Below are 17,570 nucleotides of genomic sequence, written 5' to 3' on the forward strand. Positions count from 1 at the left end.
ATTATAAGTGAAATCATCTGTCTGTGAGCAATTGTTTTTCTTGCAAGTCGACTTGCAAAAACTATAGTTTGTTAAGCAGCTTTCTAATACATATCAATAAATATAACCTAAAAGCTGCAATACCCCAATGCATTTCAAATCATAAAATAAATAAATCATTCTCTCTACTATTATTCTGACATTTCACATTCTAAAAATAAAGTGATGATCCTAACTGACCTAAGACAGGGAATTTTTACTAGGATTAATTGTCAAGAATTGTGAAAAACTGAGTTTAAATGTATTTGGCTAAGGTGTATGTAAACTTCCGACTTCCGACTTCAACTGTATATAGTCAGTGAAACGATCTTTCCCGATTTGTCATAGACACTTGCTAAAAAACTAATGAGCAAGCCTTCCTTCATGAACTGGCCTCTGTAAAATGGTATAGAATCAGCTTGATACCCTCTGTCAAAGACACTTGGACCTTCTTTTTTTATATTTTCAGTGGTATCGCTAATAAATACGCTCCCATAAAGAAAATTAGAATTAAAAACAGGTTCAGCCCTGGTTCGACCGTGATCTTGCAGAGTTACTCCACCTCAAGAATTGCATTTGGCGAAAGGCTCGGCACATGCATACTCAAGGTGATTGGCTATCGTTCTGACTAATGAGAAATACATGCACTCAGGCTATCCGGAAGGCCAAAGTTAGTTACCTTAAGGAGCAGTGTCCATTCCTTTCCTGTCGGTCTAACCCCAAGAAGTTCTGGAAAACAGTTAAAGACCTGGAGAATAAATCCTCGTCCTCACAGCTGCCCATGTCCCTTAAAGTTGATGATGTGGTTGTTACTGACAAGAAGCACATGGGTGAGCTCTTCAATCACCACTTCATTAAGCCAGCATTCCTATTTGACTCAGCCATGCCTCCTTGCCCGTTCGACATTTCTTCATCTCCCACCCCTTCTAATGTGACTATCCCTGACTATCCCACAACAACAACTACAGATCACTGTGCTTCTTGAATGTCCTTACCTATAAGCGTGCTGAAAGTCTGTTGTCAATTTGTTTACTGTAAAATAGCCTTGTATCTGGTCAAACACAATTTTTTCCAAAAGTTTACTAAGGGTTGGTAACAGGCTGATTGGTCAGCTATTTGAGCCAGTAAAGGGGGCTTTACTATTCTTAGGTAGGGGAATAACTTTTGCTTCCCTCCAGGCCTGATGGCACACACTTTCTAGTAGGCTTAAATTGAAGATGTAGCAAATAGGAGTAGCAATATCGTCTGCTATTATCATCAGTAATTTTCCGTCCAGATTGTCAGACCCCGGTGACTTGTCATTGTTGTTAGACAACGATACTTTTATCACCTCTTCCACACTGACTTTACGGAATTCATAAGTACAGTTCGTGTCTTTCATAATTTGGTCAGGTATACTTGGATGTGTAGTGTCAGCGTTTGTTGCTGGCATGTCATGTCTAAGTTTGCTAATCTTCGCAAGGAAATAATCATTAAAGTATTTGGCAATATCAGTGGATTTTGTGACGAAGGAGCCATCTGGTTCAATGAATGGTGGAGCGGAGTTTGCCTTTTTGCCTCAAATTTTATTTAAGGTTCCCCAAAGATTTTTGCTATCATACTTTGTCATTTATCTTTGTTTCATGGTGTCATTTCTTCTTCTTTTTATTCAGTTTAGTCACATTATTTCTCAAATTGCAGCTTGCCAATCGATATTAAAGCCAGACCTATTTGCCATTTATTTTGCCTCATCCCTCTCTACCATACCACGTTTTAATTCCTCATCAATCCACAGGGATTTAACAGTTTCTACAGTAATTTACTTAATGGGTGCATGCTTATTAGTAACTGGGATAAGCAACTTCATAAATGTGTGAAGTGCAGCATTTGGATGCTCCTCAAATATTGACCACACAATTAAAGAACCACACAACTACTGACCACAACAACACAAATCCTGACCACAACTCCTGATCACAAATCCTGACCACAACTCCTGATCACAAATCCTGACCACAACTACTGATCACAACCACACAACTATTTACCACAACTACTGACCATAACCACACCACTACTGACCACAATTACTGACCACAACTCTCAATTACTGAACACAACTACTGAACCACAACTGTTGACCACAACCACTATCCAACTTCTATCCACAATCATAACTTTTTCCATTACCACAAAAATACTTTATAAAGTTAAACCAAGCCTCACAACTCTTCTTGTAAAGTTAGCATTTAGTAATATGTATTATTATTTAGCACGGTGCTCCTCTTACGCCGTTTAAGCTAGAAACACTGCTCAAACTTTGAAATATGTAAATGGATCAGCACCAGAGTGCCTACATATAACTTTTTGATATCTTTAATACTTTTCAGTTATACGTACATTTTGAGTTCTTCTTTTTGTCCTCCATCTACTTTCGTGGCATTTAGTCAATATTCTAATGCTCCCCATTGTGGCATCATCACAGCCAACAGTCTATTTACTGTAAATACAATAATACAACGTTTGACAAAAATGGGCTACTTTGAGATATTTGGTAATAACTTAGACAAAAGTCTTCCTCTACTTCTCTGCATTTCAAATATGACAGCGGAACAACATCTTATTCTGATAAACGTTTACAGCTGTTTTAGTAACTTCATCAACAACATTTTCTGTAACCAAACTTTTTTGTAAGCAACTGACATTTTTACCACTTCCCCAACAAGTTAGACAAAAAGATTAACATCTTCATCTACTTCTATGCTGTTTAAATCTGGCAAAGGAATCCAAATATATTTTATGGTTCTAAAGATACAGCTGTTTTAGTAATTTATCATTTTAAAAATCCCAATTTCTTTCCAAACAACTGCGGTTTTGACCACTCCCCCAACAAGTCAGACAAAATCTTAGCGTGTATGACAAAACATTGTTTGAGGCTAGGACATCTTTGTCTACTTCTCTGCTATTCAAATATGGCAAAGGAATCAATATATTCTACGGTTCTAACGATAAAGCTGTTTTAGTAAATGCTTTAATAAATGTTTTCCCATCTTTTGCAAACAACTGGCATTTTTAACACTTCCCCAATAAGTCGGACAAAACCTTAGTGTATGAAATCTCCCTCTACTTCTCTGCTTTTCAAAGCAAATACTGACCATAACTATTGACCACAACACTACTGAACCGCACAACTATTGAGCACAACCACAAAAATACTGACCACAACTACTGACCACACAGCTATTTACCCACACAACTACTGACCACAACCACAAAACTACTGACCACACAGCTATTTACCCACACAACTACTGACCACAGCCACAAAACTACTGACATCAGATCCACTGACCATAACTAATGACCACAACCAATCAACTACTGACCAACACTATTGACCATGACTACTGACCACAACCACACAACTACTGACCACAACCATGCAAACTACTGACCACACAACTACTTACCACAACCACATAACTACTGAACACAACCACACAGCTACTGACCAAAGTTATTATTAGTAAGGAAAACAACTACTAAGGCAATGCGGGCGCCAGACGGAAAATGTGCCAGGGGGAAATGCTTTACGCAGAACTTTAAGTTCTGTTCTGACTGGAGATGCATAGATGTCTGTGTACATGATCTGGGAAACACTGGGGAAGTGCTTGAGCTCTCAACGAAGAGAGAAGTTTCTCCGGCTCAGTAATGCCTCAAACGTAAATCGTCCGCAACAGTGAAATTGTTTACTTCTATGTGTATTAATGAGGAGGCGGAACACACCTCAATTCAAACTGCTGTTGAAAAATACAACTTTAAATAATTAGAAATTGACAAATTGAAACATTGCCTACAGATAATTAGCATACAGCGTGTCTTGGTTTGAGGGCAGTGTGGGTTAACTATCCTGTTGCTTAAAAATCACATTTTGGAACACTGAGTGCATTCTGACATCAGGCAGCTTCATTAAATAGCAGAGTTGCAAAGAAAAAGCCATATCTCAGACTGTCCAATTAAAAGAAAAGATTAAGATGGGCAAAATAATAAAAACACTAGACAGAGGAACTCTGCCAGGAAGGCAAGCATCCCGGGGGTCGCCTCTTCACTGTTCACTGTTGCGGGTACTATTTAATAATGAAGCTGCCCGTTGAGGACTTGTGAGGCGTCTGTTTTTGAATCTAGACACTCTAATGTACTTGTCCTCTTGCTCAGTTGTGCACCGGGGCCTCCCACTCCTCTTTCTATTCTGGTTAGAGACGGTTTGCGCTGTTCTGTGAAGGGAGTAGTGCACAGCATTGTACGAAATCTTCAGTTTCTTGGCAATTTCTCGCATGGAACAGCCTTAATTTCTCAGAGCAAGAATAGACTGATTAGTTTCAGAAGAAAGTTTTGTTTCTAGCCATTTTGAGCCTGTAATCGAACCCACAAATGCTGATGCTCCAGATACTCAACTAGTCTAAAGAAGGCCAGTTGTATTGCTTCTTTAATCAAGACAACAGTTTTCAGCTGTGCTAGCATCATTGCAAAAGGGTTTTCTAATGATCAATTAGCCTTTTAAAATGATAAACTTTGATTAGCTAACACAACGTGCCATTGGAACACAGGAGTGATGGTTGCTGAAAATGGGCCTCTGTACTCCTATGTAGTTATTCCATTAAAAATCTGCCGTTTCCAGCTACAATAGTCATTTACAGCATTAACAATGTCTACACTGTATTTCTGATCAATTTGATGTTATTTTAATGGACAAAACTTTTATTTCAAAAACAAGGACATTTCTAAGTGACCCCAAACTTTTCAACGGTAGTGTACATTTGCAACCATTTGCATAAAAGAACACACCAGCATTAACTCTTGAACAGTTCAACCTAGATACATCAAATCTAATTTCAAATGTTCAGGCTATCCTAACTTTACATCTAACTTAGTTTTTGTAACCAGTCACCACCATGACTACAGCAGACATTACCACTACCATAATATATTTCCAAACCATACATACTTTAACCCTTGTGTGGTGTTCATGTTTTTGTTATTCACCCAATGTTCACGGGTCTGATGGACCCACAACATTTGGGTTTTTAATGTAAATCATCAGAGCCCTCTTCCTTCAGTCCTGTCTCTCCTGAGAACATTTTAGCCAGGCACAATCAAAGCAGCAGATGGAGAGTTTTTTTGGAGCCATGTTTCTGAGAGGCAGAGGAAGTCAAGGTTGGAGTCTGTGAGTAGATGTTGAATTTGATAACTTTTTGGAATGACACTGCGAATGTTCAAGTGCCCCCCTAGTAGTTCCCTGGGCTTAGATGACTCGATAGTGACTGACACATTAACAAAATAAAATTTTTCTTATGGTTTAGTTTATGATGTTTTGTTTAGTTTTGATTAGGGGCAGTTTGGTTGTGCAATTAACTGTCCCTTCCCTCTTGCTCTGGATGCGGGGAACAAATTCAAAAAAGCTTGCGTGTCAGAAGCAGAGTCTGAGATCCTGTATAGCGACTTGGATATGTTTGGAGAGTCAAATTTATTCTTGGAGCTGGGTGACTCGAGAGAAATCATGGGACCATAGACAATATTCAGAACATTATGGTATGCCGTGTACTGTCCTCTCCCGTGGAACGGTGAACCAATGTGTTTGTCTGGGATGTTGGTTGATTCCCCAACAGTAAATTGATTGTGTCATCCCAGCAAGGACGCACTAAGGTTATCAGTAGTGCAGCTACATAACTGACAATAATGGCAAAGTACTGGAGATAAAACACATAATTGTGTTTTAAATCTTTGCATGAGTTACTTAGCTGGGGTCGGCGTACACCTCATGTTTTAGATAAAATAACAGCATCTGCCATTGATAGTTTCCAACAAATACATTTTCAGTAGTTGTGCAGGTCACTAGCTGTGTGGTCAGTAGTTGTGTGGTCAGTAGTTGTGTGGTCAGTAGTTGTGGTCAGTGGCTGTGGTCAGTAGTTCTGTTGCTGGTTCTTTGGGCCCTATAGTATGGACGTGATCAGCAGTTGTGTTGTGGTCAGTAGTTGTGTTGTGGTCAGTGGTTGTAGTCAGTGGGTGTGTGGTTGTGGTCAGTAGTTGTGTGGTTGTCGTCAGTTGTTGTGGTCTGTAGTTTGTCAGTAGTTGTGTGTCACTGGTCAGTTGTTGTGTGGTTGTGGTCAGCAGTTGTGTGATTCAGAAGTTGTGTGGTCAGTAGCTATGTTCAGTAGTTCTGTTGTTATTTAGTAGTGTGGTTTTAGTTAGTAGTTGTGGTAAGTAGTCATTTTGCTGGTTCTTTGGGCCCTACAGTATGGAGTCGTGTGGCCAGTAGTCATGTGGTTTTGGTCAGTAATTGTGTGGTTGTAGTCAGTAGCTGTGTGGTCAGCAGTAGTGGTCAGTAGGTATGGTCGGTAGTTGATTGGTTGTGGTCATTAGTTATGATCAGTGGATCTGGTCAGTAGTTGTGTGGTCAGTAGCTGTGTGGTCAGTAGTCATGTGGTTTTGGTTAGTAGTGGTGTTCAGTAGTTATGGTCAGTAGTTATGATCAGTGGATCTGGTCAGTAGTTGTGATGTCAGTAGTTGTGTGGTCAGTAGCTGTGTGGTCAGTGGTTGTGGTTGTTATTTAGTAGTTGTGTGGGTCAGTAGTCATGTGGTTTTGGTCAGTAGTTGTGGTCAGTAGTTATGATCAGTAGTTGTGGTCATTAGTTATTTTGTTAGTTCTTTGGCCCTACAGTATGGACATGGTCAGTAGTTGTGGTCAGTAGTTGTGTGGTCAGTAGTTGTGTGGTTGTCGTCAGTCGTTGTGTGGTCAGTAGTTGTGTGGTCAGTATTTGTGTGGTTGTGGACAGTGGTTCTGGTCTGTCGTTATTTGGTCTGTTGTTTTGGTCAGTCGTTGTGTCCTTTGGACCCTACATTATGGACGTGGTCTTTCGTTGTGGTCAGTAATCCAGGTCAGTAGATGTGTGGTTCAGTAGTTGTGTAGTTGTGTGGTCAGTGGTTGTGATCAGTAGTGTTGGACAGTAGTGCTCAGTGTCTGTGTGGTTATGTAGGTGTGTGGTTAAGTACACAGCTGTACATTTCGATGAAACATGGTGAAGCCCCAAAATTGCCTACCCTGGAAGCCTGTGTTTCATACATAAGGAAGTGGATGGTGGCAAATGTTCTACTTTTAAACTCGGGAAAAAAAGAGATGCTAGTTCTAGGTCCCAAGAAACAAAGAGATCTTCTGTTGAATCTGACAATTAATCTTGATGGTTGTACAGTGGTCTCAAAAATAAAGCTGTGAAGGACCTCGGCGTTACTCTGGACCCTGATCTCTCTTTTGAAGAACATATCAAGACTGTTTCAAGGACAGCTTTTTTCCATCTAAGTAACATTGCAAAAATCTGAAACATTCTGGCCAAAAATGATGCAGAAAAATGTATCCATGCTTTTGTCACTTCTAGGTTAGACTACTGCAATGCTCTACTTTCCGGCTACCCGGATAAAGCAATAAATAAACTTCAGTTAGTGCTAAAGACGGCTGCTAGAATCTTGACTAGAACCCCAAAATTTGATCTCATTACTCCAGTGCTAGCCTCTCTACACTGGCTTCCTGTTAAGGTTAAGGCTAGGGCTGATTTCAAGATTTTACTGCTAACCTACAAAGCACTACATAGGCTTGCTCAAATCAAAGTTTATTTGTCACGTGCGCCGAATACAACAGGTGTAGACCTTACAGTGAAATGCTTACTTACAGGCTCTAACCAATAGTGCAAAAAAAGGTGTTAGGTGAACAATAGGTAAGTAAAGAAATAAAACAACAGTAAAAAGACAGGCTATAAAAGTAGCGAGGCTACATACAGACACCGGTTAATCAGGCTGATTGAGGTAGTATGTACATGTAGATATGGTTAAAGTGACTATGAATATATGATGAACAGAGATTAGCAGTAGCTCCTACCTATCTCTCCGATTTGGTCCTGCCGTCAATACCTACACGTACGCTATGGTCACAAGACGCAGGCCTCCTTATTGTCTTTAGAATTTCTAAGCAAACAGCTGGAGGCAGGGCTTTCTCCTATAGAGCTCCATTTTTATGGAAAGGTCTGCCTATCCATGTGAGAGAAGTAGACTCGGTCTCAATCTTTAAGTCTTTATCGAAGACTCATCTCTTCAGTAGGTTCTATGATTGAGTGTAGTCTGGCCCAGGAGTGTGAAGGTGAAAGGAAAGGCAATGGAGCAACGAACCGCCCTTGCTGTCTCTGCCTGCCCGGTTTCCCTCTCTCCACTGGGATTCTCTGCCTCTAACCCTATTACAGGGGCTGAGTCACTGGCTTACTGGTGCTCTTTCATACCGTCCCTAGGAGGGGTGCGTCACTTGAGTGGGTTGAGTCACTGATGTGATCTTCCTGTCTGGGTTGGCGCCCCCCCTTGGGTTGTGCCGTGGCGGAGATCTTTGTGGGCTATAATCGACCTTGTCTCAGGATGGTAAGTTGGTGGTTGAAGATATCCCTCTAGCGGTGACAGGGCCACAGTGTCTCCCTACCCCTCCTGTCTCAGCCTCCAGTATTTATGCTGCGATAGTTTATGTGTCGGGTGGCTAGGGTCCGTCTGTTATACAGTATCTGGAGTATTTATCCTGTCTTATCCGGTGTCCTGTGTGAATTTAAGTATGTTCTCTCTAATGATCTTTTTCTCTCTTTTTTCTTACTCTCTCTCTCTCTCTCTCTCTCTCTCTCTTTCTTTCTTTCTTTCTCTTCTTTCTTTCTTTCTCTTTCCCTCTCTCGGAGGACCTGAGCCCTAGGACCATGCCTCAGGACTACCTGGCCTGATGACTCCTTGCTGTCCCCAGTCCACCTGGTCATGCTGCTGCTCCAGTTTCAACAGTTCTGCCTGCGGCTATGGAACCCTGACCTGTTCACCGGACGTGCCACCTGTCCCAGACCTGCTGATTTCAACTCTATAGAGACAGCTGGAATGGTAGAGATACTCTGTCTGATCGGCTATGAAAAGCCAACTGACATTTACTCCTGAGGTGCTGGCCTGTTGCACCCTCTACAATCACTGTGATTATTATTATTTGACCCTGCTGGTCATCTATGAACATTTGAACATCTTGGCCATGTTCTGCTATAATCTCCACCCGGCACAGCCAGAAGAGAACTGGCCACCCCTTATAGCCTGGTTCCTCTCTAGGTTTCTTCCTAGGTTCTGGGCTTTCTACTGAGTTTTTCCTATCCACAGTGCTTCTACACCTGCATTGCTTGCTGTTTGGGTTTTAGGCTGGGTTTCTGTACAACACTTTGAGATATCAGCTGATGTCAGAAGGGCTTTATAAATACATTTGATTGAAATGTGATTGAAGTAGTTGTGTGGTCAGTAGTTGTGTGGTCAGTAGTTGTGTGGTTCAGTAGTTTTGTGTGGTTCAGTAGGTTTGCGGTTCAGTAGTTGTGTGGTTCTGTTGCTACTTTTCTGGGCCCTACAGTATGGACATGGTCAGTAGTTGTGGTCCGTATTTGGTTGGTTCTGATGCTACTTTTCTGGGCCCTACAGTATGGACATGGTCAGGGGTTGTGGTCAGTAGTTGTGTGGTTTTGGTCAGTAGTTGTGTGGTTCAGTAGTTGTGTGGTTGTGGTTCAGTAGTTGTGTGGTTGTGGTCAGTAGTTGTGTGGTTCAGTAGTTGTGTGGTTGTGGTTCAGTAGTTGTGTGGTTGTGGTCAGTAGTTGTGTGGTTCAGTAGTTGTGTGCTTTTGGTCAGTATTTGGGTGGTTCTAATGCTACTTTTCTGGGCCCTACATTATGGTCAGTAGTTGTCGTCAGTAGTTGTGGTTAGTAGATGTGGTTGTGGGCAGTAGTTGTGTGGTTGTGGGCAGTAGTTGTGTGGTTGTGGGCAGTAGTTCTGTATTTAAATAGTTTTGTCAACAGTATTTGTGTGGTTCAGCAGTTGCGTTGTCCAGTAGTTGCGTGGTTATTGTCAGTAAAGAAGCACACCATTCCAAACCGGTCTGCCTGTTTTACAGTTTGAATTGCTCTTCTAGCTAAAATGGTTGAAGACTTGTAGTGACCAGAATTTTCCCATTCTAGTCTTTGGCTCCTGAAATGCATTGGGATTCATGCAGATATCGTAATAGTGTGAAAAGTATTATTAGTAGTATCAAAAAACAGTTTAAGCACACTGGCCAGTGGTGGTCTGGACATTTGACAGTTGTTTTGGTGTTGGTAACTTTTGCGGTTTTGGCAGCAGAATAATATTATTATTAAGTATGAACAGTTCGTAATGTTGTGCTTTGCTTTAAGCAAGCACACCTAATTATTTCAGGCCACTAATTCAGCTGATTGGCAAGGTGAGCATCAACAAGCCCAAGTTGGAGATGTGCTGCCACAAGTAGGATCCAAAACTGGTGGCTGACTTGTTGGTGGCCCTTCTGCCGAGAACTGTGCTGGCGAGCACCAACCAACCATTCAGCATAAGGAAATGTGTGTAAGGAGAAGCTGGACGATTACATTGTGGAGGCCGTCCCCGGTAACATTTTACCTCATTTTACCTCATGTTACCAGTTTCATGTACAGCTTCTATATGCGTTCTCATTGTGCTGGAAGATCATTATCTATTGGAAAGTCTGGTAATAACTTTGTTTGAGCAGATCCCTACTCATCAGCCATCAGCTATTAATCAGCTATTAATGGTCATAAATGTTATTTTTTTCTTCTCTCTTCCTTTCACGGCTCCTTTCTTCTGTCTTTTATCTCTATCTCTATCTCTAGCCTATCATTTTCTTTTTATCCTTATGTTCCCTTTTTCTCAACATTTCTCTCTTTTCCCCTTGCTCTCTTCTGTCTTTATCCTCTCACTTTCCCTTCTGTCCTACTTTCTGTCCATCCATTTTCTCTCTTTCTATATTTTTCTGTCTTTATCCTCTCACTTTCCCCTCTGTCCTACTTTCTGTCCATCCATTTTCTCTCTTTCTATATTTTTCTGTCTTTATCCTCTCACTTTCCCCTCTGTCCTACTTTCTGTCCATCCATTTTCTCTCTTTCTATATTTTTCTGTCTTTATCCTCTCACTTTCCCCTCTGTCCTACTTTCTGTCCATCCATTTTCTCTCTTTCTATATTTTTCTGTCTTTATCCTCTCACTTTCCCCTCTGTCCTACTTTCTGTCCATCCATTTTCTCTCTTTCTATATTTTTCTCTTTCTTTTTCATCCTCTTTTTGTATTGTTTCTCCTCTCTCGCTTTCTCTTTCTCTCTATCCTTCTCTCAATTTCTTCATCTCTCTTTCCCCTTCTTTCTCGTCTCTCATTCCCCTCTACCTCCATTCTCTTTATCCTATTTCTAACTTTCTCTATTCTCTCTTTTTCTCTTTTAATACCCATTTCTTCAGCAATTCTACACCTTTTAGAATATACCTTTTCCATATATATATATTTTTTTCCATATGCACGGCAGCTTTTGATTAAGTTTTTGAGGTATGTTTTGTGTGCGCACAGGCTTGCTTAAGTTTGTGTGATTCTTGAGATTGTTGAAGCTTGAGCTTTTTATTGATCTAATTCAATGTTGCATTATGTCAGTACCATAAAGCATTCATTTTTTGGTCACTTCAACCAAAAAAGGGGATGACAAAGACCATAGTATCATGGTAATAATACATTGTAAACAACTACCATGCTTTCCTGTTTACATGCTGCTAGTACTAAAACACATGCAGTCACTCCACCTGTGGTAGTACAATCAACAAAATACATGGCTTTTTGTGTACTACCATGGTACATGTTTGTAAGGGCTGTCTAGTTCTTAACCGTACATCCCACACACACATTAGGTTGTGCTTTAGCATCAGTTTGAGAGGCTCACAGATCAATGCTAAGCTATCAATTGCCTGTAATAAAATTATTGAATTGTGCTGTGTAGGCCTCTATTTGACATCTAGAAAAGACTGTTGGGTGGGATGAAGGTGTTTTGTTGAGATACAAGACAGTGTCTCAGTCATTTAACTGGAGGGGGTAGTTAGTTTGACAGGGGTATCCCTTGGCAACAACAACATGTGGAAGACAGCCTTTTGCTAAGAGATTTCTTCAACCAGAAAAGTGGACCCCCCTTCCTTCCTCCTAAGGAGATTATAGCTTGCAAATGCAGGTACTCTCACTCTATCCGTTAGTTTACATGTTCCGACTTGTCCTAATCAGAAAAGACCCCACCTCAAAAACAATATGAACTTTGTGAAATAGTTTCGGTAGAAACGTTTGTTGAGTTCCGTAAATGTCCATCCATGGCCTGCCCTATGACATTCCCTAGCTTAGCTTGACTAGTCAGTCAGTGATAGCAGACCTTATTTCCATGAGAATGGCGAGGGGCAGGGAAAGGGTTAAGCCTGGACTGTGGGATAAGGAAGAATAGGCATTCAATGCAACGCTAATTTTCTACCCCGTGGGACACACCAAGAAAAGAGGACAAAGCCCAGCATAAGACACGCTGAGAACCACGGTATACTGTGTGCACCTGCATGCTCTAAAGCAGTGAGGGAACAATGAGATTTACCGAAACGGGCAATTATGCTCTGAAGTCCACTCTCCTTTTCTGTTGGCAAAGAAGCGGGCAGAGGTCTGGAGAAAGTGAGATATTATCGGTGGATGTAGACCTATATAGGACTTTTACTTATGCCAGATTTTCTCAAGCTACAAATAAATAAAAGAAATGTATATGAAAATCTGTCTGAATGTTAATCCTTAAGCTTAGCTACATTTTATGTAAATGGTGTTTGTTTAGGAATTTGTCATAGAAGAATTGTGACGGTAGAAAATATAAAAATTATAAAACAAATCTTTATTTCTTTTGTTTTTACATTATTGTCGTCAAGTGACTTGAAATAACAATACCCTTACTATAAGAGCATCAATAAAAACATTATTCAATACATTTCACAACTCTAAATAAGGCCTGAACCTTAGAAAGCAGCATTGATTTAAACTAAACAATAACAAAATCCTCAAACATTTGTTCAGTTTTGTTTCAAAAAGTTGTGAAATAAAAAAACAACTGCTGTTAATTAACTTGAATATAAATCAAAGTGTATAGACCCATTTAGATGTACATTCGTTTTCTGAACAGACAGAATAGGCAGTCTGAGAGAAAAACTTGGGATTGTCAGCGTCGAAGCCATTTTGTTCAGAATTCATCAAGATAAAGTCCACTTCAACTTTTTGAGATCCCATTTCAGTCCTAAAAACTATTTTCATATGAGGGGGTTTAGAGAAAGGCCAGAATGGGACAATATCTGGGGTTTGCAATAACTCATAACCATTGAGGCGTTCCAACTAAAATGTACACTGAAACCAATAAATGACATCATCTTGCCACAAAATAGTGTTTGTGTCAGTGACTGACCGCATCTTTGTATTAAAATTACGTTTTTCTTTCTTCAGTCCCTACACATTTACTAACCACATCAGTCTACCACCAGTCAATCCCAGCAGACCAAGTGAGATCAGGTTGTGGGTAAGAGTGAATTCAAAGGTGGGTGAGTGGAGCTGACCCTCCCAGGTAATGCTGCTGGATGTTAGCTGCTGAGGCAGAGTACCCCCTCTGGGCATCTGAAGCATCTCCCCCAGGCATGTACATGCTGATCATGTCTCTGAGATGGTCCCCCTGGACCTGGGGACCACGCTGGGCCTGGTGGTGGTTGTGGGTCCCCGTAGGGGAGGGGGACATGCTGTGGCCATCAGACTGCTGCTTCACCATAGACATCACTGGGCTGACCTGCTGGGGGCTGCTGCTGTAGGACATGGGGCTGGATGACAGAGATTGGAGAGTGAGTTACTAATCAATTGAGGCAAATAAATGAGAGGAACTATTGGACTTGAAAAAGTCACAAAATAACAGAAAACAAACCTACAACCTACATTAACAAGGTGGGAATAGGCTACCAGCATCCTTAAAACAACCTGGCCATTGGTTTGGTTGTTCCAACATCTCAATGACTGTTGATTAGCAACAGTTTAGGCCTATAGCTCCCATTGGAAAGGAAATATAGAATACACAGCAATTCCATTCACTGACAAAACCATCTAAATTCACCTGTATGCGTTGGCACCATTCATGTAGGCCTGCGCCTGGGCCACGCTGGACTGATACTGAAGTGCTGACAGGTCATAGCGGTGAAGTTGCTGGCTGTAGCCGAGCGCCTCGCTCTGCATCGCCGCTGTGTAGCCCCCGGTGTGGCCCCAGCCATAACTGTCGATTCTGGGGTTTCCACCTTGTCCCTGAGCCGTGGACGCACTCAGCAGGTGGTTACCAGCCGACATCTGATACTGCGCGGCTAGAGTATTGTTCTTCGGCATTAGTTTGGTTTTACGACGGGGTTTGTATTTATAGTCTGGATAATCCTTCATGTGCACCGCGCGGAGGCGCTTGGCCTCGTCAATGAAGGGCCTTTTCTCAGCGTCTGTCAGAGATTTCCACGCGACACCCAGTCGTTTGGATATCTCAGAATTGTGCATTTTGGGATTCTCCTGGGCCATTTTCCGTCGCTCACCGCGAGACCATACCATGAAGGCATTCATGGGCCGCTTGACTTTGTCCATCGGGTCGGGTTGGATTGCCGGTGGTTTGGATCCTGTGTGGCCGCCCCCGTGCCCCCCTCCTCCATTGGCAGGTGGCATCCCTGTTCCAAGATGATGCGAGGGACCAGAGGATTTGAGTTGGTGCTCCATAATGTTATACATATTTACCATAAACGAAATATACAATTTGAGAACAAAGTTTTAAAAGTACGCCTGCTGTCCTCGCAGTGGTTGACCAAACTTCCTTGGTAAAAAGTCGGTGAAAATGTCAACCAAGCATCCCAAGCATTAGTTGAAAACAATACAATTAAAATGTCAGCGATGTAAATACAGTCGTAGCAAAAACATCCTGCTACCAACTCACGATTCAGATGCAGACCTTTAGGCTACTCTGAGAATTGAGACCAAGAGATACTGCTGTAGAGTTCCTTCTTGAAATCAAAACTCCCTCTCCCACTGGTAGCTTGGTGATTATAAAACGTATTCTCCAGTAAATCCGCTCTTAACTTCCCTCCCTTCCTCCACCCTACTAATTTACATCACTATAGAAGGGGTGCGGTGAATTTGGAATGCACTTGAGTGAATATGAAAAGAGGAGGAATCGCTGAGGGAGGGAAGGAGGGGGGCAGGGGGGATCCCTCACCCACCTCTCTCTTTCCAATAGCAAAGACAAACTTTAGTTTGCTACATGTATTATATAGTTCATGTTGATTTCCATAACATTGGCCACCACAGAGACATGTTTAAGGCAAGGGAGGTAGGAAGGAAGGATGTGGATGGGGTTCACCTCACCCAGTCTCTCTCCAATAAAAACTTTTAAACTATTTTAAATGTTCAGATTCATTATTTGTATTTACTGAAGATATAGAATAATTTGGTTTCTGATTTTTGTTGGCCTAATATTGACCACCAAACTAATGACACTTGTTGACAATAATCCAAGTTTAGGCTTTTCAAATAAATGTCATATAAGAATGAAATCTTTCGTGTTTTTGAATGACCTAATATATGACAATATACATTCCATTGTGGAGCGCCTGGTAGACCTATGTTTTCAGAGAGAAAGGATGTCAACAAAACAGGATCCATTTCCCAATATAGCCCATGATCCATGCCCCCTCTACCCAGTAGCAGCTCCCTGCTGTTCTAAAATCAGGCTAGGTGTGATATTACTCTTAGCTACCCATTGACACCCTTTTCTAGATTACATGGTCATCACTTTACACCTCCATTGTTGGTTAGGTGTTCACCCATAGCCATCCATCAGTAAATAACAAGACTACTGGGCCGGCATCATAACCGAGTGCTAACTGGCACCTAGTTGGCACTCATTCATAACTGAGTGCTAACTTGCACCTAGTTAGCACTCATCATAACTGAGTGCTAACTGGCACCTAGTTAGCACTCATCATAACTGAGTGCTAACTGGCACCTAGTTCACTTCAAACTGAGTAGAGTGATACAAGCAAATAGGTTGATTACAATAGCTAAAAATAGACCACAATGTGCACAATAATCCCAGTCCCCCTCAGCTACGGGGAGATTTGGTTGGTTGAGAGGTCAATCTGTTGATTTGGACTTGTCTAAAAGTCCACAGTAATAGACACATTATTTTCCTAGCCACCGTGCTTCGACATCTGCATTGCTTGCTGTTTGGGGTTTTAGGCTGGGTTTCTGTATAGCACTTTCAGCTGATGTAAAAAGGGCGTTATAAATCAATTTGATTGATTTGGAATAGGAATAGTTCCAATCGCCACAGTAATACAGCCATTATGCAATTTATTTGGACTGATTCCAATGACCATGACAATACAGCCATTATCTAATTCATTTGACTTTATTTGTACTTATGTAGTGAGTGTTCGTCTCCTATTGTGCCAGGGTCATTCGTATTGTGAGCATAATATAGGGGAAGTAGAGGAAACACATTTATGTCCCCCGGTGTTGTGATGGTGACAATCAATTCAGCATTAAAGTGGACAAATAAAAGACAGACAGGGAGGTTTGAAAGACTCCAGCATTATATACATAAGGGAAAAAATGATTGGCAATGACAGATTTGAGGCAATGAGGCAAAGGAAAATGAAGTGAAGAGGTTGAGGAGAAGAAAGAGGGAAGAAAGAGAGGGAGGCAAAAAAACAGAGTTGCACAAAGAAAGGGTTGGTGATGGGGGGTTGGTGGTAAGGAGAGAAAGTCCTCAGAGACAAGCAGATTGAAAGCCGCTCTATTCATCGCTCTCTCCTCCGGCTCTTCTCATGTAAATGGCCCTGCAGTCTCCCAGCTATCCGTCACAGGGCAGGGGAACCCAGGCAGTGCCCTTTACGAGCCTCCCGCACACACAATTGCCCTGCCAACAATTGGGGTGCCAGTGGGGGGTGGACGGTCACGGTTGGGAGGCCAATCCTAGTGAGAGAAATACTGGAGGATGGATACCGGAGGGGAGAGAAATTAGAGGAATGGCCACCGACATTGAGCCAGAGAAGCATAAATTGGTTTAGGTTGATTGTGTTAAATAACATAAGGAAAAGCAATGAAATTACAAGAGAAACATTGTGAGAAATACAAGAGGCTGCTTGATGTCATTCTCAAGTGTAAAAAACGTTTTGGGTGAAGATTTGTTTCTTATTGAGAAAGAAATAGGACGCCGACATGCTCACATGCAGAGATCTTTAGAGGGGGCTACCAGTCTTGGGTGCCTTCCAGGCAGTGGTGCTGCTTGACTCAGCAATCCTATACTAGACATTTATTTTTAAAGAAATACAGATCACTTTTTGTTTAAATGCACCCACAAGAGTTCAAATCAAATCAAATCAAATTGTATTTGTCACATACACATGGTTAGCAGATGTTAATGCGAGTGTAGCGAAATGCTTGTGCTTCTAGTTCCGTCAATGCAGTAATAACCAACAAGTAATCTAGCTAACAATTCCAAAACTACTACCTTATAGGCACAGTGTAAGGGGATAAAGAATATGTACATAAAGATATATGAATGAGTGATGGTACAGAGCGGCATAGGCAAGATACAGTAGATGGTATTGAGTGCAGTAT

General features: G+C 41.5%; 1 protein-coding gene across 1 annotated transcript; it reads right to left on the reverse strand.

Annotated features, from left to right (window-relative positions):
* Positions 1 to 12,762: 12,762 nt before the first annotated feature.
* Positions 12,763 to 15,020, reverse strand: LOC109867594 (transcription factor Sox-19a-like). The gene is made up of 2 exons (XM_020456835.2): positions 14,035 to 15,020; positions 12,763 to 13,747 (listed from the first exon to the last, which is right to left on the reverse strand). Exons 1-2 carry the CDS (start codon positions 14,688 to 14,690, stop codon positions 13,468 to 13,470), a joined length of 936 nt encoding a protein of 311 aa, XP_020312424.1. The 5' UTR covers positions 14,691 to 15,020; the 3' UTR covers positions 12,763 to 13,467.
* Between the last annotated feature and the right edge of the window lie 2,550 nt (positions 15,021 to 17,570).

The sequence above is a fragment of the Oncorhynchus kisutch genome, linkage group LG22, assembly GCF_002021735.2.
Source record: "Oncorhynchus kisutch isolate 150728-3 linkage group LG22, Okis_V2, whole genome shotgun sequence".
Classification (NCBI taxonomy): Eukaryota; Metazoa; Chordata; class Actinopteri; order Salmoniformes; family Salmonidae; genus Oncorhynchus; species Oncorhynchus kisutch.

Bases quoted from the DNA above. Each gene is read 5' to 3' on its own strand.
- LOC109867594 (XM_020456835.2), bottom strand. From the start codon at position 14,690: ATGGTAAATATGTATAACATTATGGAGCACCAACTCAAATCCTCTGGT. The intron at 13,748-14,034 runs GTGAATTTAGAT...TCTGTCATCCAG, and splicing joins AATGGTGCCAACGCATACAG to CCCCATGTCCTACAGCAGCA.